This window comes from Mustela putorius, unplaced genomic scaffold, assembly GCF_011764305.1.
Source record: "Mustela putorius furo isolate JIRA1106 unplaced genomic scaffold, ASM1176430v1.1 tig00004007_pilon_pilon_pilon, whole genome shotgun sequence".
In the NCBI taxonomy this organism is placed as follows: Eukaryota; Metazoa; Chordata; class Mammalia; order Carnivora; family Mustelidae; genus Mustela; species Mustela putorius.
In genome coordinates this window covers 1,368,395-1,390,803 of record NW_025422145.1, presented here as the reverse complement: position 1 = coordinate 1,390,803, position 22,409 = coordinate 1,368,395, and the positions used below count along the sequence as shown (strand labels likewise).

General features: G+C 49.5%; 1 protein-coding gene across 1 annotated transcript; it reads right to left on the bottom strand.

The window, feature by feature from the left end:
* Positions 1 to 353: 353 nt before the first annotated feature.
* On the bottom strand, positions 354 to 20,639 carry CLEC19A (C-type lectin domain containing 19A). The gene is made up of 5 exons (XM_004750305.3): positions 20,431 to 20,639; positions 11,746 to 11,911; positions 6,029 to 6,122; positions 3,118 to 3,250; positions 354 to 1,956 (listed from the first exon to the last, which is right to left on the bottom strand). The coding sequence occupies exons 1-5, from the start codon at positions 20,519 to 20,521 to the stop codon at positions 1,877 to 1,879; spliced, it is 564 nt and encodes a 187-aa protein (XP_004750362.1). The 5' UTR covers positions 20,522 to 20,639; the 3' UTR covers positions 354 to 1,876.
* Between the last annotated feature and the right edge of the window lie 1,770 nt (positions 20,640 to 22,409).

Sequence of the window (22,409 nt, the reverse complement as noted above, 5' to 3'; positions counted from 1 at the left end):
TTGTGATGTTTGGGGAATGAGTTTCAGTTTTGGGAAAAGTCCCCTATGCAGAGCTCCTTGTTCCCCAGAGCTGTCTGATAAGTCACAGTCAGAGCTGGAGGGGAATGCATCTCCATTCTGTAAATGAGGAAACTGAAACTCAGAGAGGTTAAGCCACTTTCATAAGGTCACATGGTAAGCTGCAGTGGTGGGATTTGAACTTTTTTTTTTTTTTAAGATTTATTATGGGGGCGGGGCAGAGGGAGAAGAGAAAGAGAATCTTAAGCAGGCTCCACATTCAGCACAGTGTCCGACTCGGGGCTTGATCCCATGACCCTGAGATCATGACCTGAGCCGAAACCAAGAGTTGACTGCTTAACCAACTGAGTCACCCAGGCGCCCCCAACCTAGGTCTTTTTGATTCCAGTTGTGGTAACACGGAGTTGCACTACCCAGATCCCCCTTCGAGGAAGACAGCAGAGAGCTTTCAACCGTCAGCTCCTTCAGGGTCAGTATCAGCTCTGGAGAAATCACATCCTTTCTGGGGAAGACTGCGTCACCCACTGTATAAAGTTCGGGTCTAAAGATCTGGCTCTTTCCACCCCATGTGGTCCACTCTGATGTGTTTCCCTTTCTCTTGCATCTCCTGCTAGGTTGGCTGATAATTTGCCAGGTCACACCCCAGTTCCACTTCTTCCTCCGCTCTCCCTTCACAGGTATTGATCCTTAAATGATATCTACGCCAAATTTCGTCTCAGCGACGGCTACCAGAACACCCCATCTGGAACCACTGATATGGGAAACGGTCTGAAGAAGCAGGCAACAATGCAGGGCTAAGGAGCTGGATGGGCTGCCTCCAGGCTGGCAATCGGTTGTGGTGGGTGGAGCATAGTCCATGGCACGAGGTGGTTTAAACCCTCTGGAGTGAGCAGGGAGGGTATCCTGGCAGGAGGGAACGCACCAGCAGAAGCCATGGATCGGGTAATTGATGAACAGAGAAAATAGTATGCAAAAGCATAAGCGGGTTGGATGGCTCTTGCTACAAGGCTTTGACGTTCTACTATTCTACTGATAAGTAAGGATACTTATCAGTCAAGGATGAGTAACGGGCCCTTGCTCTAGGAGTGAATGCCAGAGAGCCTCTTCGGTGGAAGACAAAGAAGACGGCAGGCCAGGACTCAGAGTGACCGAACTTCAAAGACAGTGTAGGTCCCCAGGTAGGCATGCATTATACTATAGTCAGGGAGCTGGTTGGGACCCTAACCCATGGGATGAGGTCATCTGGGTGGTACCCCCGAAGATGTGTCCACTTTGGGGGCCATTCCAAATAATGCTGCAATGACCCCTCATGGTATATACCCAGAATTAGCATTTCTGGGTCATTCTATGTTGAACTTTTTAAGGAAACACCATCCTGTTTTCCAGAATGGCTTCACCATCTTATATTCCCACCAGCCATGTATAAATCTGTTGATGTGTTTCCCTCAGGAACTGCCCACCTCTTTGGGCCCACGTGGTTCAGAGGATATTGACTCCCATCCCTTTCTGCTCCAGAGATGGGCATCTAAGTGGGGTCTAGCCAACGACATATGCCTAAGTGGAATGTGACTGATCCAGGCCAATGAAATTCAACTCTGAATCTAGAACAAACTTGGACTTCTGTTACTTAGAGCAGGAAATCCACCGCCCCCTTTTATTTACTAAGCCAGTTTAAGTTGTGTTTCCTGTTACTTATGACCAAATAACCACTCTGTAGCATTAAGGCTTGCTTATTTAAAATCTCTGCCTGGGAGCTTTATCTCCCCTGTGTTTCACATTTATTGAGTATTGGATCTACACTCAGTACAGCTATAAGATGGTGCTGGAGTCGGGCTCCCTGGGAGGGGGCAAGACTGGATCAGTGAATGGTCAGAGACGCGATCTTGCAGACAAAGGGGAACTCGTGGTTGCAGGTGTTATCATTCCATGACCTCAGAGCTGCGGTGGGAAGAAGCAGAGAATCTGGATGAGGTCCACCTACCACAATAAAAGTCACCTCACCACCCCACTGGAGTAAAAGCCCTCTCCAGCAGCTCACGTCTGCACTGGCACCCCTTTCTCGCTGATGTTTGATGAGGCTGCTGTCCAGCCTCTCTCTCTCATGAGGCTGATCTTGACTTGCCACTGTGCATGGGGCAGGACAAACTTCATGCAGAGGCTTGGCCCACCTCTGGCTCCCAGGAGTCCCCATTCCATCCCTCCTTCCTCTAATCAGGAAAAGATAAAGGAGCACAGAGGAAGTAGCAGCTGAGTGCTTGACTCTGGACTTTGGTAGGTTTTTTTGGAAATCTGCTTCACTACTTGCTGTGTGACCATGACCAAATCACTTAAGTTCTCTGAGCTTCCGTTTCTTCCTCTGCTAAATGAGAATATTAATAGTTTCTACTTCTCAAGACTGGTGTGAAGAGTGATGATGTTGCTAATGCTGATGGCGGTGATTGCTCATACCCCATGGGGGCCACTGTGGCCACTTGATGTACATGAGCTTCTTTCTTCTTCACAGCAACCCGTTAAGTATCACGAACCCATTTTGCAGATGCAGCCACTGAGGTACCAAGAGGTTAAGGCATTCACTTTGGGCCACGCGATTCATAAGGAGTGGAGCTGTGCTGGACCAACTCTACCTCCTAGAACCTTCAGATCTGCCCTGTGGGTTGGAACAATTACTAAATCCATTCTACAGAAGAGGAAATGGAATGTCCGAGAGAATAAGTAATTTCCCACAAGGACACAGAGCTAGAAAGCAGCAGGGCCAGGGCTCGAACCCAGGTGTGTATTCTCACTGCTTACCCCTGAGTACGGCCCCAGCACACCTCCATTCTAACACTCAGGGGCCTGGGGTAGGGGCTGACACTTGGGTACCCTGGTGAGCAGACACAGAAGCACTGCCCTTTGACCGATTTTTGTACAAATCCTTCCTCGGACCCGCCCCCACGCTTCTGCCACTAATACCTTTCCATGCGACACTGCACCACTATGTACTGTTAAATCTATCCGCCGCAGAGAAGAATGCCCCAGCCACTCAATTCGCCGGTCTCCCTGCCGTCCGTGGCCCCTCCCCAGCGCCCCTGCGAGAGTCCTGATCTCAGGGGCACCCACCGCTGGTGGGCCGGTACCATATCTGCACGCAATCCTCCTCTTCTGGGTCCGTGTGCAGGCCACCATCCGGCTGGCTCCCGTCCCAGTAGCTGTAGTCATAGGAGGAGCCGTCGGTCCATTCAAACTGCCCCTCCTGGGCACGTCCATCCGGCGCCGAGGAGGAAAGCCGGCGAAAGAAAGATCTGGCATTAGTGCCAGCCCCAGCTCAGCCACGACGTTCTAACACCTCCACGTGGAGCAGCACAGACGTCCTCACGGGGATGTGAGATACTGTTATCGCTACCAGGTTTGCTGAAGCCTATTAGGTGCCACGCCAGGCGCTGTCCTCCGAGTGGGCATCCCCATCCCCCTTTGACAGATGAGGAAACCGAGACCCAGACGGGTCTAGGCAAATTCACACTCATAGGGCAGTGGTGCTGCGATTCAAACCCACGTCTTGACTGCGGTACCCAAGACCTCACCTGCTCCACTTTTTCAAATTTCTTATTTTTTTAATTTACCAGCGGACGGGGGTCACCCTTCATTTCTTTCCTTTCGTTCACATAGTGTGTGTTTTTTGTCGCCCGAGGTGGGACAGCTCTGTCCAATTACAAGAAAACGCCTGTTGGGAATTTGATTGGTGTTAAAATAAATGTGCAAATTAAGTGGGGCGAGAAGCACGTCTTTGCAGTGTTCTGGAACACAAGCCGTTTCTGCATTTGTTCAGGCTCTGAGAAAAGTCTCCCCCGAAGCACTGATGATTACGGAGGGGGCGTCAGATAATGGAAATAGCATGCCGCCTCTGAGCGAGAGGCTCCAGCCTGCCGTTTGGGCTCTACCCACTTCCTCACTGCAGGCTGGACAAGGGACTTAACCTCTTGGGGCTCTCTCTGCACCTTTACAACGGGGCTAATGTCTCCCCCAGAAAGCTACGGTGAGGACTGACAATGTCGAGGAGTGCAAAGGGCTCGCGCGGTGCTCATCCCTGAGAAGTTGAAAACACAGACCCTTTGACTCTATTGTTTGTAGCTATTATTCTTAAATCTTGGGATACAAGTTCCTTAAACCCCCACTAAGTGTATTTGTCATTCCATTTTATTAAATAAATATTTTTTAAAAGTTGGTTTGTTTGCTTTGTTATTGAAGGACTCTCGGTGCCCGACGAGGGGCTTGAACTCAAGACCTCAAGATCGAGAGTCGCATGCTCTTCTGACTGAGCCAGCCGGGCACCCCTCTAATCCCACTTTATTTTAACATTTATTTATTTATTTGAGAGAGAGAGAGAGCACGAAAGCACATGCACATAGTGAGGGGAAGGGAAGAGGGAGAGAAAATCTTCAAGCAGACTCCCCGATGAGCACGGAGCCTGACCTGGGGCTTGAGCTCATCATGATCCTGAGATCAGGACCTGAGCTGAAACCAGGAGTCAGACACTTAACCGACTGAGTCACCCAGGCAGACCCTGCCTCACCACAGTCCCATTGTAAAGTTCCTACTACGAACAGAAATTTTGTGGGTTGGTTGTTGTTGTTTTTTTGTTTTGTTTTGTTTGTTTTTACAACTTCTATATCTCTGCTTGCCAGCCAAATTCTATGGGTTTAAAAGATGTATCTGTCTTGAGTCTGGACCCTGAGGTTACCTCTGCTTCTTTGCCAGCAGCTCCCGCCAGCCTTATGAGCTGGGACAGTGTCCCAAGCACCAGGCTAAGCTCATTGACTTTCTACAAGAAGCCACTGTTACCACTATCCCCATTTTCTAGCTGAGGAAACTGAAGCTCAGAGAGGTTAAAAAAAAAAAAAAATTGCATGAAGTTTCCTACCACCCAGTCAGCAAAAGGACAGGAGCTGGAACCGCAGCCTGGTTCCCCACAGTACTCTGGGGCCGGGCTGGTAGCATTCGTCTCTCAGAACAGAGACAGTATTCAGCTCACCCAGGGAAAGTGTGGAGACAAAATTTCCAGCTGGAGTCTGCGGTGATATTGCCAGGATAAGCTCTCTGGAGTCCACTCTCTTTTTTGGCCTGATGCTTCACCATGAATCCACTGACCCCCGACCCTCTCTGCTTCCCAGAACCATATGTCTTCAATGTCCTCAACTGGGTCAAGATCGTTCACACCTCAGGCCTTTTGCCCATGCTGGTCCCTCTACCTGGAACGCTTCTTCCTCTGGCTGACTCTTATTTAACCATTAGATAGTAGCTTAAATGTCTCTCACCTGGAGAGGCTGCGGCAGCCACAGAAGGACACTGCTTCGAGCTCCTTTAGGAGGACTGGCTATAGGGAACATGGCTGACTGACAGCCTCAGCTCCCCTGACCCGTGGGATCCATTCCTACATTCACAGTGAGACCAGGCTTCTCCCAGGCTCTGCCCCAACAATAACCCAGCAAGAACTCAGCGGTGCCAGTGCTGGCCCAGTTCTGCACCATGCGGTCTTCCTCTCCTGGCCCTCCCCTGCCTGAGGACTCCCCACTGGCCTACCCAAGTCTTTCTCAGAACTCTGCGATAATCAGAGGCTCTTCCTTCCCCCACTCTCCTCTCACACACACACTCTCACACGCAACTGTCCGGGGACATTCCCTGCCTCCTTATGCCCCCTCCTCTTGTTTTTCTTCCCAGATCTTTCCCCTCAGAAATCTCTCCGACATCGAATCACATTTCTGTGTCTGCTTTTTTCAGAACTCAAACCCAAACAGAGGCCTTCCCTGACCATATGTGTTCCCATCATGCTCACACCGCCGTATTCTAGTATTCACACCACGCTATGTTCACACCGTTGTATTCTAACTGGGACACGTCGGTGTCGGATTTCTCTCCGTGGGCTGGGCATGGAGCAGTGACCTGGCATACAGGTTCCATGGGCAAGGCTGGCTAACTGGAAATGGCGTCTTGGCTGGGAGCTTCCAGGAGGACCTGGTGGTCATCGCTTCCTTACCTGTCTGTGATCGTGAAGCCCTGTCCAGACGTCAGCTGGGATCCCGGGCACACAGCTGTTCACAAGGTCATACACAAAGACATTCTCTTCCCAGCTGCAAATGTGAGCAACACGGCAAGAGGGTTACTCCTTGTCTTTTGGCATAGGACAGAGTTGAAAACGGAAAACAATTCTTCTTAACCTTCTGGGACCACAGTAAATGGAGGGCATGCCGCGACTCTGCCTTTTCCTTCTTTTTTCTTCGTTAATTACATCACTCATACGGGACGGTCCTTTCATAGATCCCTCCAGATAGTATTCACGCCAGTTCAAAGCAGATCTCAGCACGGCTATTCATCCTAAAAGTGTACATCTGCCTCAAAAGCAGGAGCAAACAAGGTGGATTCTACTGATAATTTCATGAAGACAAAGAAAGAGGTTTATGCTGCCTTGCACCCATCAAACAACTTAATGAAAATCTCCGCTAGACATTTTTGTTTTCTCTCAAAAGCCCTCCTTAGGCTGCCAGTCCTTATTTATCCTATTATTATTATTTTTTTCTCACGTACCATCTCCAGAATCTTCTGCTTTCCTGGAAAATTCACCTCTGGGCTTGAGCTTACAGAGCTCACTCAGCAAACCAAAGCCCTCCAGTGAACAGTCCACTCTCCTTTAGAAAGTGTCTTAGCCTTTTCAGGCTGCTGTAACCAAATACCCTGCCCTGGGTGGCTTTCCAACAACAGAAATGTATTTTTCACAGTTCTGGAGGCTGGAAGTCCAAGGTCGGGGGCCAGCACAGTCAGGGGAGGGCCATTGTTGGGGTCACAGACTTCTCACTGTATCCTCACGTGGGGGAAGGGGGTAGGGAGCTCTGCGGGGAGGTGGGGGATCTCTGGCAAAAGGGCACTAATCCCATCCATGAGGGCTTCACCCTCATGAACAAATCACCTCCCAAAGGTCCCACCTCCCAAAACCATCACCCTGGGGGTTAGGTATCAACATATGAATTTGGGAAAGACGCAAAGATTTAGATCATAATGGGATCTATGAAGCAATTCCCTGAATTTGACTGCCTGGAGAACCGCGTCAAGAAAGATTCAGAGTGCCAGAAGTCTGAGCGCTTCTGGAATGAACTAGTAATTTCTTCCACAATCACAAAATTAAGAAGAATAAACATGTCTGTCTTGATTTGCTACCAATGGCTCAAGACAAAAGTAATTTCATAGTGGGCATTTCAGACAAGGTGGCAGTCTTTGCAGAGCAGCAATGACAATTGCCAATGAGAGACAAAGCCAATGAGAGCAGATAGACTTTGTGGCAACTTAAATGGTAAACACCAACTTGGTCCTATTTTGAAGTGAGTTCCTCGTTAGGTATTAGGTCCAAGGCTGATAATTATTCCTTTATCATAACCTCTTCAACCCACTAACGTTTACCTTTTAATGTCACATGGAAGCTAAAAATGGGAGTCTCTCATCCAGTGGGATCTGGTCTTCAGGGAGTGGGAACTACTTGAGTGGAGTGTGCCTGTTGTTTGTGCACTGGCTCGCAACCCCCTTGCCAGCCTTCTGAGCTCGGCCAATGGCATTGTCCAGCCTCGCCGATGTCCGGGCACTGGGTAAGCCATGATCTTCCTCTAGGGTCTTCCTGCAGGTGCTCCAAGGACCATGTCCCCACATGACTAGAGCCCAAGAAGGAAAGGCAGAGATGGAAACGGGGCCCTTTCCACACGCCTGTGTCCATTTATCAGGGAGGAGAGTACTTCCATGATGCCCCTTACAGACTTCCCCTAATATCCAACTGGCCGAACTGGGTTTTACGGCCAGTTGGGAGCTGCAAAGGAAGCTGGAAACTTCTTACGCAGGCAAAGGGATTAGTCATGGCTGTGGAGTGAGCAACCAGAAGGGTCTCATTCTGATGGAAGTATTCAATGAGTTCACGGGTGCCAAACACACAATACAGTACCCAGGAAACACGTTGACGATCGAATGGAAGTGTCTGTATGTCTCTCTCTCTCTCTGTCTATTCACCCATCTCCATTTCTTTGCTGTTTTAGGCAGCAGATCATCTTCAGTGTCCTTCCCTGATTTCTTTTGTAAGGTGAATTATTTTATAAGCTCTTTGAAAAAAGGAGGTGAGAATCTCCAAGGAGACACCAATGCCTTCTACTATGGTTTGAACATTTGTGTCCCCACAGAGCTCCTATGTTGGAATCTTAATGCCCATGTGATCATATTAGGAGGTGGGACATTTGGGAGGTCCTTAAGTGGAAGGTACTTTGATAAAAGAGATGCCATAGTGCACTCTTGCCCCTTCCACCACGGGAGGATGCAGCAGGAAGATGGGCCATTTGTGAACCAGGGAGCGGGCTCTCACCAAGAACCCAACCATGCTGGCACCGACCTTGGACTTTCAGCTACCAGAACTGGGAGAAATAAGTTTCTGTGGCTTATCAGCCCCCTGTCTGCAGTTTGTTGTAATAGCAGCCTGAGGGACTAACGCAGATACTACTGGAGGAAAAGGAAAGGAAAGAGGGTGATTGAGGCAGGACTTATGTGCCCTAGAAAAGATGAGGTGACATGGGAACGCTAAGTAAGAACTGACCCCCTGAGACGCTGAGGATTATAACAAAAGAAACCATTAACAGCCCCCACTATTGAGCACACACCGCAGCTAACTGGAAGGGCTTCAGAGGCTTGGTCTCCTTGTCAGATCGTGCGCAGACGAAGCGATGGGAGTTGGGACTAGTCCAGGAATGTCTGACTCTTGTCCCTTAATGCGCATCACATCTCCTCCCAATGGCTTCACCATCTGGAATATCTGCTGTTCCCATTCCTTAAGCTTCCTAAATTCTTTACGGTCCTGACCCAGGACCAGCTCTTCCAGAAAGCCTTCCGTGAACATCCCCTATCCACTCTTGGATCGCCTGGAGTACCCACTTTTGACCTCCTAGGGGGCAGGCTGGTTGGTTTAGTTCTCTGTTTCTTAAGGTCCCATCTCTCCAAATGGGCCACAAGGACCACACAGACCATCATCAAGTCTTATTTGTATCTGACACCTTCTCTCATGCCAACAGCAGGCTCTAGTCAATATCAAAGTTCCAAGAGTGTGTGGTCTGACATGGGGAAGGATCCAGTTTCTGGAGACATAGTGTTCTTCAGCCCAGTGGGTCACTGACCTTGGTCCTACCCAGCTGGGTAAGCGCTGGCATCCCCCAATGTCTCTCTCGTGCCCAGCTTGGCTACACTGACTGCTGAACATACATTTCAGGCAGTCATCTGGTGGAGAGGCTGCCTGGTCACTTTTAGCGATTTTGCCATCTTTGTTCAACAACACCTGCTTGGGAAACTATTTCAATATTTTATTGTATTTCCCCCAGATCTGGTCAAAAATAACAGGAACAGAGAGAAGCCCAAGGTGCTACTGCAAGTAATAAGGAGTGTGTATCAGATGAACTTAATTCAATTCAGCTGTCGCTTGAAACGAAGATGGAAATTATTAGGTAAGCAGAAAGTATGAGGATCTTAAGCTTCAATCAGATGCTCCGCAGACATAAGCTGATTGTGTGTGTAATTATGAAAGAAAAAAACTGAAAAGGCATGAAGAGAACACCAGAAATACTGGGCTATGTCTCAAAGACAAGATGTAATTAGGGACTTTATAACAGTATCTAGCTTCATGCCAACTGAACTTCATGTATTTATGAATTTATTTATGTCTTTATGAATTTGTCAATGAATTTAACTTTCCTACATGTTTCCAGGACAGTATTATATGCCAACATGGAAATCTACCTGCAAAGGAGAGGAAAGGGAGAGAATCTTAGTATAAAAAAGGAGGGGCGTTAGGAGTTGAGAAGACAGGAAGAAGGTAAGTGGAGGCAGGAAAGAACAGGAACTGGGTCAGGGGTCGCCGGAAGCCTCCCAGATGGCCTGGAATCCTTTCTGACCCGCAGCTAACCAAGGTTGAGGTTACAAGCACCACGAGCGGGCTGAGCTACCCTTCCCGTGGGCTGGCTAAACGGAAATCTTCATTTAGAAATTTTTTTTTAAGAGAGAGAGAGAGAGAGCTGCGGTGAGCTGGGGAGAGGGGTGCAGAAGCAGAGGAGAAGGGACAGAATCTTAAGCAGGCTCCGCACTGAGCGTGGGGCTCGATCTCACGACCCTGAGATCATGACATGAGCTGAAATCAGGAGTCGGACGCTTAACCGACTGAGCCACCCAGGCGCCCCTGGAATCAATTTAAAACTTACACTTCGTCACCTGGATCTCATTCTCCTTCTAAAGGCTCACAATTTTTGAGAACTTCTTTGATCCATTCTTGTCAGTGCTAACCCTGGGCTCTGTTCTCTGTTCGGGGATTTGCCCCGAAGACCACTCTTCCTCGGTTTTCTTGTCAGCTGCCCTGCCCGTCGGGGGAAGCACAGATGATGGTGGTGGTGGGGGGGCTGGAGAGAAGCCAGGGCATCTGTCTCTCCCTCAACCTTGGGATTCGCTGGCAGGGGCTGCCCCACCTCGGTAGCTCCAGCTCCCCTGACAACCGTCTGCCTTCCTCTTACGGGCGGGATTGGTTTCCTGCCGTTGTGAATCTCTAGACTGCCTCACTACTGCTTCCTTAAGTTCTTAGATTCCATTACTCATGTGTTTTAAATTCTCTGTTGAATATTAGTAGTGGTTCCTGTTCTCCTGACAGACCTGCCTCACCACCTTCTTCAGCGCCACTGAGGAGACAGGGAGACGCACGAATCTCCATATTGGTGGGACAAAAACATGGAGGATTCACTTCCAAACCAAGATACAGGACCCCTTCCCTGTTCTTACCAAAATTCGGTAGCCCTAAAGCATAAAGAACCAACGGTCTTTCTGACTTCAAGTCCCTAAGAGTCTTGAAAGACAGAAGCAGGATTGTGAAGTTGTCGTTTGGGTGCCAGTGGGACACGGCCTACTTGGCTTCAAGGAACCCACACACCGCGAGGACGTTTGAGGTGAAAACACGTCATCATAGGGTGAGGAGAAAAGTGCTCTAGGAGAGGTGGGCAGTGAGTGCAGCTAGGGTGCCATGCAGTCAAGGTGACCTCAGTGAAGACAGGAGAAGACGGGGATAGGAATTCCTAGCTGAGGGAACAGAATGTGCAAAGGTAAAGAGGAGCGAAAGGGCTGGACCAGACTGGAGAACTCTGAGACGGTCTGTGTGGCTGGGCCTTGGGAGACACAGAGGAATATGGAAGGAGGCCTTGGTGGGGTGGTTATGGAATTTGGCTTTTTAGGTTCAAATCCCAGGTCCACCACTTTATAGCTAGCTAACTTTGAGCAAGCTACGTTTCGGGAGGATCAAGTTGTGTGTGTGTACAACGAAGATAGCTAGCTCCCTCATACGGTTTGAGAGAGCTTCAGTGTGCTGATGTGTACAGATGCCGAGGAAACAAATGTCAATTATTATTTCTCATATTATAGTCTTTGTATGTATGTTACACGAGTGTATCACAGGGTCAAGCCCTCTGCACAAAATCAGCGCTTAAAGAGATGGATCCAGTAGATTGCTTTTTGCCACCCAGGCTCAAGGCTTTGCTTTCTACTATTTCAATGAGAAATTGGGCTCAACCCTCTTCAATGAGAATTCGGGCTGGATCAAAGTTAGCGAGAATTACCCAAGAGAAACACCAGTAAGAATTGCCATTTTTCACTCCCGTTTCCAAAGAGGGTGCCTGGTTGGGTCATGGGGGACGGACGTCTACTCACCTGTGGATGGAAGCCAGTTTGGCAGACTTCCTCCCAATGGAGAACTCAGAGCAGTAGAAGTCAGCCTCGGCCCAAGTCTTATTGAGAGGGAAAAATCTATAGCAGTGGCCTTTGAACTCCATCCAGAAGAGTGGGCACAGGGAAGCCCGGGGCAGCTCAGGCATGGCTGTGGGCAGAAAGAAAACAGACTGGCAGGAGGGTGGGCACTGTGCAAACATTGTACCTACAGCTTAGGACATCTTTCCAAGAGTGAACATAAAACATGGCCCAGGGGTACCTGGGTGGCTCAGTGAGTTAAAGCCTCTGCCTTCGGCTTGGGTCATGGTCCCAGGGTCCTGGGATCGAGCCCTACCATCGGGCTCTCTGCTCAGCGTGGAGCCTGCTTCCCGCCACCTCTCTCTGCCTGCCTCTCTGCCTACTTGTGATCTCTGTCTGTCAAATAAATAAATAAAATCTTTAAAAGTAAAATCTTAAAAAAAAAAATAAAAGTAAATGTAAAACTTAAAAAAACAAAAAACAAAAACCAAAAACATGGCCCATTATGATTAGTAAAATTCTACGCTTGAGGTCCGGAGAACACGTGCATACCTAACATTTACCAAAAAGAGAAAAGTAATATATGCTCCTTATAGAACACCTGGAAAAATGCGACCGCTCTGGCATATTTTTCTTCATGTCACGCTTGAATGCAGTGGTTTGTAGAAATTCAGTTGTTATATTGTACTATACATACATGTGAGTATTCCAAGTTCCAAAAATGAGAATATATTCTCCCATGTCATTATACATTTTTGTAAACATTGTTTGAAATAGCTCTTGAATCCTCCGTTAAGTGGCTCCCCCCCGCCCCAGTTTATTTAATCATTTCCCTATTTGTGGATAATTAGACTGGTTCCCTTTTTTAAAAAACAATTACACCCAATGCTGAGATGAACAGCCCTTGTGCATCAAGCTTTTTCGGCATTTTTGCTGATTTTCCGAGGAGAGATTTTTAAGGCTTTGATACAATTTGCTAAATTGCCTCCTGAAAGCAATTTATACTCCCACGGCAATGCCCGAGAGTGCCCATCTCACAGTGCCCTTGCCAGTGCTGAGTGTTACGGCTTTTATGGCCATCTTTGCAAATTTTATAAGCAAAAAACGGTATCTCGTTTCAATTTGCAATTCTGGGCTCTCTGGTGAGCGTGGAGATTTTTCCATGTGTTTATTGACAAAGGAGACCCCATCGAACTATTTATATCTGGAAGCCCATTGAACTACTGGGGTTCAGGATGCGTTCTTAATTCTGAAAAAAACGCATGGGAAATCCATGACTGAGACAATAAAGTTCTCCCAAGCGTCAGCCCCCTGGAAGGCTTCTTAGAAGACACTCGTTTTGGAAACCACTCAAGATGACTGGTTGGAGGTAGGGGCGGTCGGGTGGGGGGTTGGGGAGGAATGCATTCTGAGAACCATCCTTGAATAATGATAGGTGGCTTCCCCATGGCTGTGGGCAGTGGGCAGTGGTGCAATCTGTTGGACTGGGATCTGGAGGCCGGGGTCCCAGCCGGGAGCTCTAGGCTGGACGTGCCCTGTGACAATGGTACATTCTCTCCCTTCTCAGCTGTCAAACTGGCTAATCTTTGGGGTCCCTTTGTGGCCACCTAAGGATTTGGGATCTTTGCCTTTCCAGCCACTGGAAGAGCTGGTTGAACTCTTGAATAATTAAGTAGTAGACAACATTTACGGAGCCTCTGTGATGTGCTAAACACATACAGGGAAACCGAGGCTTAGATGGGTCAAGGGACTTGCCCAAGGTCATCCTGATAGTCAGTGGCAAATAGGGATTTGAACTCAGCCTCCAGACACCAAAGTCTTTGAACTGAAAGTCTGCAGAATGTTTCATCATGGGAAATCAACACAGCTGAAAATGTGTCACAGTCTTTTAGCACCTACTTCTTGAGGTTGGTAGGCCAACCCATTGGAATTCGCGAATTGTGACATGTCTGGATTGCTTTGTGACAGTATGATTTTTAACGACTAGCTCGGGCGTTCATAGCCAGGGCTGATGGGGCTTCAGGGATCCAGCGAATCCCTTGAAATTAAATGCAGAATCAAAAGTGTGTATGCGTGTGTGTGTGCACAGGCATGTACCTCTGTGCATTTATTAGGGGAAAGGAAGAGTCCGTTGTTTTAATTGGGAGCTATGCTACGTAGACACCTTCCAAGCTTCCCATCACTGACCACAGCCACTGGGCTCTCTCATTTGACCAGGACCAGCTCTTCCCCGACCCAGGCAGCTGTTCTCCGCGTCCTGACTTGTCCCTTCTAGCAATGCTGGGCATTGCTGAGCTCTTTGTAGGGACTTTGTGGCACTACATTTTACATAGAAAGAGCTGGCAATAATTAAATGAAGGGGGCTAGGGCCCTTGCTCCCCTCTCCCCAAGGCCCAAAGGCTTCTCCTGGGTCCTAAAGCCTGGTGGATATTTTAAATCAAGTCTCCATGTGGAAAACAAGCTCCCTCCTCCACATGGCTGGTTCCTTTGATTTTCCCCACTGAACAAATGGCGATTATGGATGCCTGGAGTGAAACATACCAGAAAATGGGGCTGTGACAGGTCACTGCTCAATCACTCCCTTTTCCACCTGGGCAGGCAAAGGCCTTTAATTGGGAGGATCTAGGAGGAGGCAGAAAGCCACCCTGCCTGGTATCCTGCACCCCCTTTGCCTCTAGGATTTGAGACACTGAGAACTGAAGAGGATCTCTGAGGCCATTCATCAGCTTGAACCCCAAAGTAGCCTTGGCTAATCCGAGTCTCTCTCATGAAGGGATTTCTCGAGGTTTCCAGCTTCACAAGTCAGAGAATGACAGCAATATAATAAACAGGACCAGCACTGCTGAGCTTCCATCTGAGCCGGCTTTGTGTCAAGTTCTTTGTACCTATCAATTCATTTATCATCCACGCATCCTACAAGGTAGGCACCACAACAACTCCTACTTTACAGAGGAAGAAACCGAAAAACAGAGAGGTTGAGTAACTTGCCCAAGATCACACAGCTCCCAAGCAGCAGAGGTAGTTTTTAAAGTCAGGCTGTGTGGCTCCAGACCTAATTTAGGGACTCCTGCTGCATTTAAGCCCATTTCCTTTTGCCTCAGTCTTGATGGTCTGGTCTTCTCTCATTCTCTTTTTCATTCAAGAGGTCCTACTCTCCAGGAGCTCAGGCTGTTAGTTGGCTACATGCTGGAGAGACTGTGGACGAACAACACATACACACACAAACAGAGGCCCCCTCTGACCTCTTGGGTCTTACCGTTTAATGGAGATGGACATTAAGAAAAATGAGCACAGATATAAAATGTCATTAATGTGTCATTTATGGGTGTGTGTCATGCAGGCAAAAACTTGAGGGAGTAGCCCCCAAATTATTTCTGGAAGTTGGTTATTTGTTTGCCCCCTTTGTCTCCCTTAGTTGAACTGGTGGCCGCCCCAACCCTCTCTTCAAGGAGCCTGTGATTAAGGCTGATTAAGGGTGATTAAGACAGGGTACCCGAATCCCCTTCCCAGATGGGGGAATTTCAAGGAGTTGCCACAGGAGCACCTAAACAGGTCATATAAGGATTTGGAGATCTGGGAGGCTTCCTGGAAGTGATGATGTCTCATCTGACACTTGAAAAGTAAGAGTCAGAGAAAATGTTTCAGGTGCTGTGTGGACACAGCAGGTGCAAAGGCCCTGAGATCTAAGAGAGTGGAACATTTGGAGAACATCTGCAAATGGTTCAGCCAAGCTGGGAATCTGAGAGGGGGGAAGGCAAGAGATGAGGCCAGAGGTGACAGGGAGGGAGGGGGGGGGTAGGGAGGGGAAAGGATGCACAAAGGAGCTTGTTGCTCCGGAAACCAGGAGGCCAACTGGTAAAGGTCTTTTACTTCAATTAGCAGCACTAAAGGCCACCAAGGTCTCCCAGCTTGGGGGGTGGGGGTGGGGAGTCAAAGTCTTTGGGAGCTCTGGGCTTGTGAAGAAAAAAGAACACACCAGTGGAGTTCAGGGCTCATTTCTCTCTCTCTCTCTCTCTCTTTTTAAAAGAATAAATTGTCACCTTCCCACTCAATCTGGCTGCCTGCTCCCCTGGCCCCAATCCAGCCGCCTACCCTGCTGCCTCCTGCCCAGAGCAGCCTTGAGAGCCAGCCAGGAGAGGAGGTGAGTGAGGAAGGCTCTGGGGTCCACATCCCAACCCCCACCCCACTCCCACTACTGGCCCCCAGAAGTCCCAGGAGATAGGAGGAAGTGTCTTTCGGTGTCCTGGAAGGTGGTGACTGGGAGGGGTCACGCTCACCACACCCCTTTCCTTCCCACTGCTTCCCTGGGTCACTTGTCCCACCATCAGACGATGCTCCTCACCACTGAGTCCTGGCTCTGGTTTCCAGAGCTGGTGGCCCTGGGCCTCACATGCTGAACTTGGCTTTCCCTTCTCTGGGCCACGCTTATGGCCACATGATACAAAGGGGAAAAAGCACTGGGCCATGTCTTCTATTGCCCAAACAGCGGCCATACACTCAGTAGTGAGTATGTAACTGCTGAGGCCAGCCTCGGAGAGTATCAATATCATTCCCATTTTACAGCTGAGGAAACTGAGTCTCGGAAAAGCTAAGTCACTTATTACCATATCTAGCAAGCTGGGCGGGGGTGGGGGGGGGGCATCAGGATGAACTCAGAAATCCCTAAACACTAAGAAACACCTAAACACCAGAAAACATCTTTTTTCTGCCCTTGGTTTTCTCATTTGTAGGACAAATATACTAAACACTAAATGTAACAGTGTCACGGACTGAACGTTTGTGTCTCCCCCTCCTCAAATTCATACGTGGAAGCCCTAATCCCCAATGTCGTTGGAAGTGGGGCATTTGGGAAAGGACTAGGGTTAGACAGGGTCATGGTGGGGGCACCCATGATAGGATTAGTACTCTTAGAGAAGAGAAAGAGAGGCCAGAGCTCCCCGCCATGTCTGTCTCTGCCTGTGAGGACACTGTGAGGACACAACACCGTGGCCATCTTGGAGCCATCTTGAGTCCTCGTCAGGACCCAAATCACTCAGGATCTTGATTTTAGACTTCCCATACTCCAGAACTGTGAGAAATCAATTCCGATTGCTTAAGCCTCCCAAAATGTGGCATTTACAAATTTTTATTTGTTTTACTAAAGATTATAGCGGCCTGAGCTAAGACCAAAAGTTAAGCAAGTAAGTCCATGTCTCCTGGACGCCTCTATGGGTTTGAGGTCTGTGCCCTCAAGTCACTCACAGTCTGGGGAAAGGAACACACACCTGGCAAGGAGTCATCGTATACTATGATGGAGCCCAGAAATATGCAGAGTGTTCTATGCCCATAGAGGTTGGGTGGGGAATCGGGCCAGAGTGTCCATGGGGCACTCTGGGATCTGACTCTATGATCCAGACTCCAAGGGGTACTCTAGGAAGTGCGGACATCCCGTCGCTCAGACCTCTCGGCTCTAGCTTGGACTCTGGAGTCCTCAGCTCTTCATGCCTCCATTTTCTCATCTATAAAATGGACATGATGATAATGCCGACCTCACAAGGAAGCCATGGCCTGGCTCTGGGTTGACATTAGCTACTACCGCAGCAGAGACGGCCTGGGCCTGGGACCGCCTGAAGCTGGGGGTGCAGAGTCAGCTTGATTGCCGCCCCCTGCCCAACTCCTCACGCCCTGCAGCAGCAGCACCCCAGCCCTACCCCCAGCTCCAAATGCCTTGCTGGAATGGCCTTTGCTGTGGAGAGTTCTTGGCCTCGGGAGCCAGGAAGGGAAACTTGATGGTAATGGTTGAAGAATCACAATAGCAAATTTTTGTGCAGCTTTTCCCAGGTGCCAGGCTCTCTTCTAAAGCACTTTACACTCCTGAATCCCCTTGAACAATGCGATCAAAGCTAAGTTCGCAGAAAAGGTTTTGGGAAATGGCTCTAGTCTGGCTAAATCCTCCAAAGTCTCTCAGAAGGGTCTAAAGGGTTGTTTTTTGTTTTGTTTTGTTTTCCAAAGCAGTTCGCAAGGCGTGGCTGAGTTGCACTCTGTGTGTAGATTTACATGTTCATGGAAGGTCGGGAGACTTGGATGAGGATGAAATGCTCCGTTCTGCTTTGCTCGGGAAAGCTGGGATCCAGAGCAGGAAAGCAAACAAGGTTCCTTCTCAATAAGGAGGCTCACCTCTGTGGTCTGCAAAGGCCCACCACGACCCTAGAGAAGCCCTTCCTAGGCACACATCAACAGACACACTCTTGCACACACACGCACACAGACACTCACACATTCTCCTCTGGGTTGAAGTCACTTTTCTCCAGAAGATCTGTCTGCTCGGGCTTGAACTGGCTTTCTGCTGGGATGGGAACCCAGAGAGCAGAAGAACTACTACCACTTGGATGGATCCTTGGCAGGGTCACCGGCCTCCGTAGGCCTCGGCTTCTCCAACTGTAACACGAAAGGGCGGGCTGAATGGATTTCCCGATCCCTCCTGCCAACTCCAGCTCCGAGCTCTCCAGGATGACTGGGTTTGAAGTGATCTCGGTCTGCCCCTGGGAGGCCTGGAGGGTGAGCTGGAGGTGAGACGTCTAGAAGGTCCTTTCTCCAAAGGAGGCTTCTGTCATGCCAGAGAGCTGTGTCTCCTGACCATTTCTATCCTATCTCCAACAACTGCAGCAGCCGAAGAGCTAACAGTAATAATTCTCATTCTTTAAGCCCTTGCTATGTGCTAAGCCCTTCATCCGCACCATCCCATTGGAGATCCCAAAAACATTTGGTGGGAGCCATTATTATTCCCACTCTCCAGGGCAGGACACTCGATGCTCAGAAAGAGTGGCCACAGGCACAAGCTAGTGAGGGAGAAGACTCCCCGGGTGTTCCCACAGGCAAACTCAGCCTCAGGCCCTTCCCACACAACACTGGACAGAAAGACAAGACTGTGGGATATACAAGGCAGACCTTGAGGATATTTTGTCCAACTTCTCTCCTGCTCGCCCATTGCTTGGATGAGGAGACTGAGGCCTCAGAGCCAGGATACGAAGTCACCGTTATGGACTGAATTTTTCTGTCCCCTCCTAAATCATATATTGGAGCATGAACGCCCAATGCGATGGTGTTTGGAAGTGGGGTCTTTGGGAGGTGATGAGGGTTACATGAGGTCATGAGAGGGACCATGATGGGATTAGAAGACAGACCAGCATGCGCACAGGCTCTTTCTCTCCCTGCTACATGAGGACTCAACAAGAAAGGTGGCCATCTGCACACCAGGAAGAGAGCCCTCACCAGGGAACGGAATCAGGCAGCACCTCAACCTCCCAGCCCCCCAAAACTGTGAGAAGTAACTTCCTGTTGCAGCCCGAGCCGACTAAGACGCTCAGAGAGTTTATGATCGATCGGAGCCCCTAATGCTTGCCCTAATGAACAAAGGCCACCACCACTCACCTTGGTTTAAGAGAGATGCCCAGGTACCTCCGAATTTCAGATAAACAACAAATAAATCACTTTAAGCCCATGTCCCACGCAATATTTTATTGTCTAAAAGATGATTGTTTATTTGAAATTCATTTCTCTGAAATGTACCTGGGCATCCAGTGTTTTATCTGGCAACCTTATCAGCCCGCAGTTTCATTTCACCCCAGCACTGTGACAGCCCAATGATGGGGTCTTATGGGATTCTTAGGAGTCTGTCACTATGAGTTATACTTTAATGGGGATCAAAATATTATCTCTGCCATAGACTTACTGCGGAGGTTCAATAGATCCATACACAGAAAGGGCTCAAAACGATGCCTGGCACATAGAGAGGGCTATGTAAATCTTAACTGGTGATAGGTATTATTATTACTTTAAATATTTTAAACAGGGTTCGGCAAGAGCCCTCCCGGTGGAGGTGACCGGCAGGATCCTCAGCCCGGAGCAGACTGCAGGATTCAGGAATCCTCTCTCCCAGATGGGGATCCCTCCCAGTGAGCTCCCCGGTCTCTGGGTCTCTGGTTCTCTGCATTGCAAAGAGGAAGACACTGAGCTCCTTTGAAGCCTTGAGTCTTTCACGAGGGATATTGGGAGGCCACATGCTGGTTAATTGCTGTCCTAATTGCTGGGGACACAGAAAACCCACAGAAGTGGGCCACAGAGCAGTGACCTCCAGGGAGGTCACAAGAAGAACAACTGCATGCCCAACCCATGGTGGCAAACAGCAGGTCTGAATGGTCCCTGGGAACAGCTGTCACAGCCAAGATGGGGGTGGGGAACCCCCCACCCATGCGAAATCCCTAACAAAATAAATCCCTTTTTCAGATCTTGTTGTGGTGTCCAGCACCAAGCATGAAGCACTTCCCCCACTTTATCTTACTTCCCTAGTAGATTCACCCCAGAGGGTGCTATCCTGACTCCCATTTTCCAAAGGAAGCTGAGCTCAGAGAGGTTAAGAAATTCGGGCAGGTCACACAGTTTTTAAGATGCACTGCTGGGATTTAAAAATCAGGACTTTTGGGGTCTGAGCTGGGGTGGGGTGGGGTGAACATTACCCCTGGGGTGGGGAGAGGGGAGCCGGAGGGGCTGCCAGGAGGCTCAGCGCGGCGCCCACCACTCCTCAGGTCCGCTCAGCCTCACCGACAGAACCTCGAGTGTCTGTGGGGTGTCCTCCTCTCCACCTGCTTGGGTCCTGGCCCCGGGGCTCACCTGGGCTGATACTGATGTCCGTCTGCGGAAAGGCCTGTGCAGGAAGGAGGGTCAGGGAGGCCGCCATGGCCCACAACCCCCACCTTTGCATCCTGAGGCCCGAGGAAGGCACCTTCAGGCCTGCGTGGAGAAGAGAGGCCCTTTCACTGGAGCGCTCTTGAGAGCCGGCGAGATCTGCTGGGAGCTCAGGACACACCGGACAGCCTCCAGTCTCCTCCACCGCCCCCCTCCCCGCCCCTCCTCCCTCCTCTCTGGAGGGCTGTCTGAGTGACAGCTTGAAGGCCGCCCCTGGTCAGCCCCCTTCAGGGAACTGAGAGAAACCACCGCTATGCTTCTGAGCCACCCTGTGGCCTTGGGCCTGTGCTCCCTTTTCTGAGACTCAGTTTTCTCCTCTGTGAGATGGGACAGTAACAGAGCTTGCATCTGGCCTGTCACAGGAGATCAAGTATCTGGGGCCTCCTCAGAGGAAATCTATACCAGAAGGTAAAAACAGAAGTCAGAGGCCGAGGCAGAAGTCATGGGGCCTGTGTGCTTGGGCTCAGCTCGCCCCCATCTCACTCTGGCCTTAAAGGCACTGACACACCGCTTGCCTGGGAAGCAGGAAGGCAGGCCTAGGTGGGTTACCCTCTCCTCCCTTGCCCTCCACCGTTCAGGGTTTCTTAGGGGTTAAAGGAGGTTCCAGTAGAAGGTTCTTGGCCCAGAACAAGCACTCAACAAAGAGAAGCACATGTTACCTTCGTGCATAGGTCTCGTGTGTTTGCTCCAACTTAACATAAATGTTTTCAAACCCACTGTTTTTCATTGGGAAGGTCACTGCACTTAAGAATTAGTATCTCCGAAAATCGGGATCATTCTCTCCCCCGCTTCCTGTGTGGTCAGGCAAGTCATTCTGCCTTTCTGAGGCCTCGGTTTCCTCCTTAATATAACAGGGGCTACCAAGAGAACCTACCTCGCACAGATTCAATGAAATCATTTGTTTGTAAAACTCAGCATAGATGATGGCGAGTAGAAGGTGTTCAAGAAATGATAGGCGATTTCGCTATCATGATCGTAGATCCTGTGCAAACCTTTTCTAGGCAGGAGACCCTGCATGCCACCCCCACTCCGCACCCCGGTTCACTCCCCCTTTCCTCTCCGGAGTGCTGTGACACTGTGTGTGGCTGGCGCCCACAGGGACGACTTGAACCTGTCCCAGGCCCTCGCTTGCTCTCTGGTCCACCAGCGAGGCCTAAGTGCATTCCTCTCTTGGCACCGGCTGGAGAGCCAGCCAAGGCCGGACTCAGGCTCAGTTTCCTCCTCATGTCCCACATCTACCGGTTCCAGCAAACTCTCTGCTGGGGCCCACCCCAGAGCGCGCATGTGTACTTATTTAGGAAGGATATACATTTATTATCCGAGTGTTGGGCCCGGCTGACACTGTACTGAGAGATCAGGTCTGTTATAAAAGAGCCCTCCCCCACACTGACATTTTTTTTTAAAGGTTGATACAAAACATAAATATAAAATGTGCACCTTTTCTCCCCACTCTCCATCATCTGCAGCACTGCATTCCCTCCTCCCCGCACCCCCCTGTCAAGGGAATCACCCTCCAGAGGGGGAACCCACCAAGTGGGGAGGAGGGTGGTGGGGCAGAGGCCACTGGAAATGCTTTTGAAAAGTGGAGGATGCTTTGATGTGGCAAACAAACTAAATGATCTGTGTTGATAACGTGTCGCTAGGTGACGGCTGCAGATTTTTGGTAAATGGGTTCATGACCCCTGTCTGGATGGAAGCAAGTGGATGTATGCCCCACCCCATGCACTGGCATCTCCTGGGAGCTCGTTCAAAATGCATTATATCAGGCACCACCCCAGAACCACCAAATCAGAATCGAGGGGTTGTGTGTATATTAAAGTTTGTGAAGCATTGTTCTAGGCAAGGGTAGGCTAACTTTATTATTTTAATTCCACTTTTTAATAAAACTTGCATCTATCGGAGGT

Excerpts from the sequence above, each read along its gene's own strand:
- CLEC19A (XM_004750305.3), bottom strand. The coding sequence starts at position 20,521 with ATGCAAAGGTGGGGGTTGTGGGCCATGGCGGCCTCCCTGACCCTCCTT. Across the intron at positions 6,123-11,745 it reads AAACTGGCTTCCATCCACAG|CTGGGAAGAGAATGTCTTTG; the intron begins GTGAGTAGACGT and ends TCACATTTGCAG. Across the intron at positions 3,251-6,028 it reads GGCTTCACGATCACAGACAG|GAGGGGCAGTTTGAATGGAC; the intron begins GTAAGGAAGCGA and ends GGACGTGCCCAG.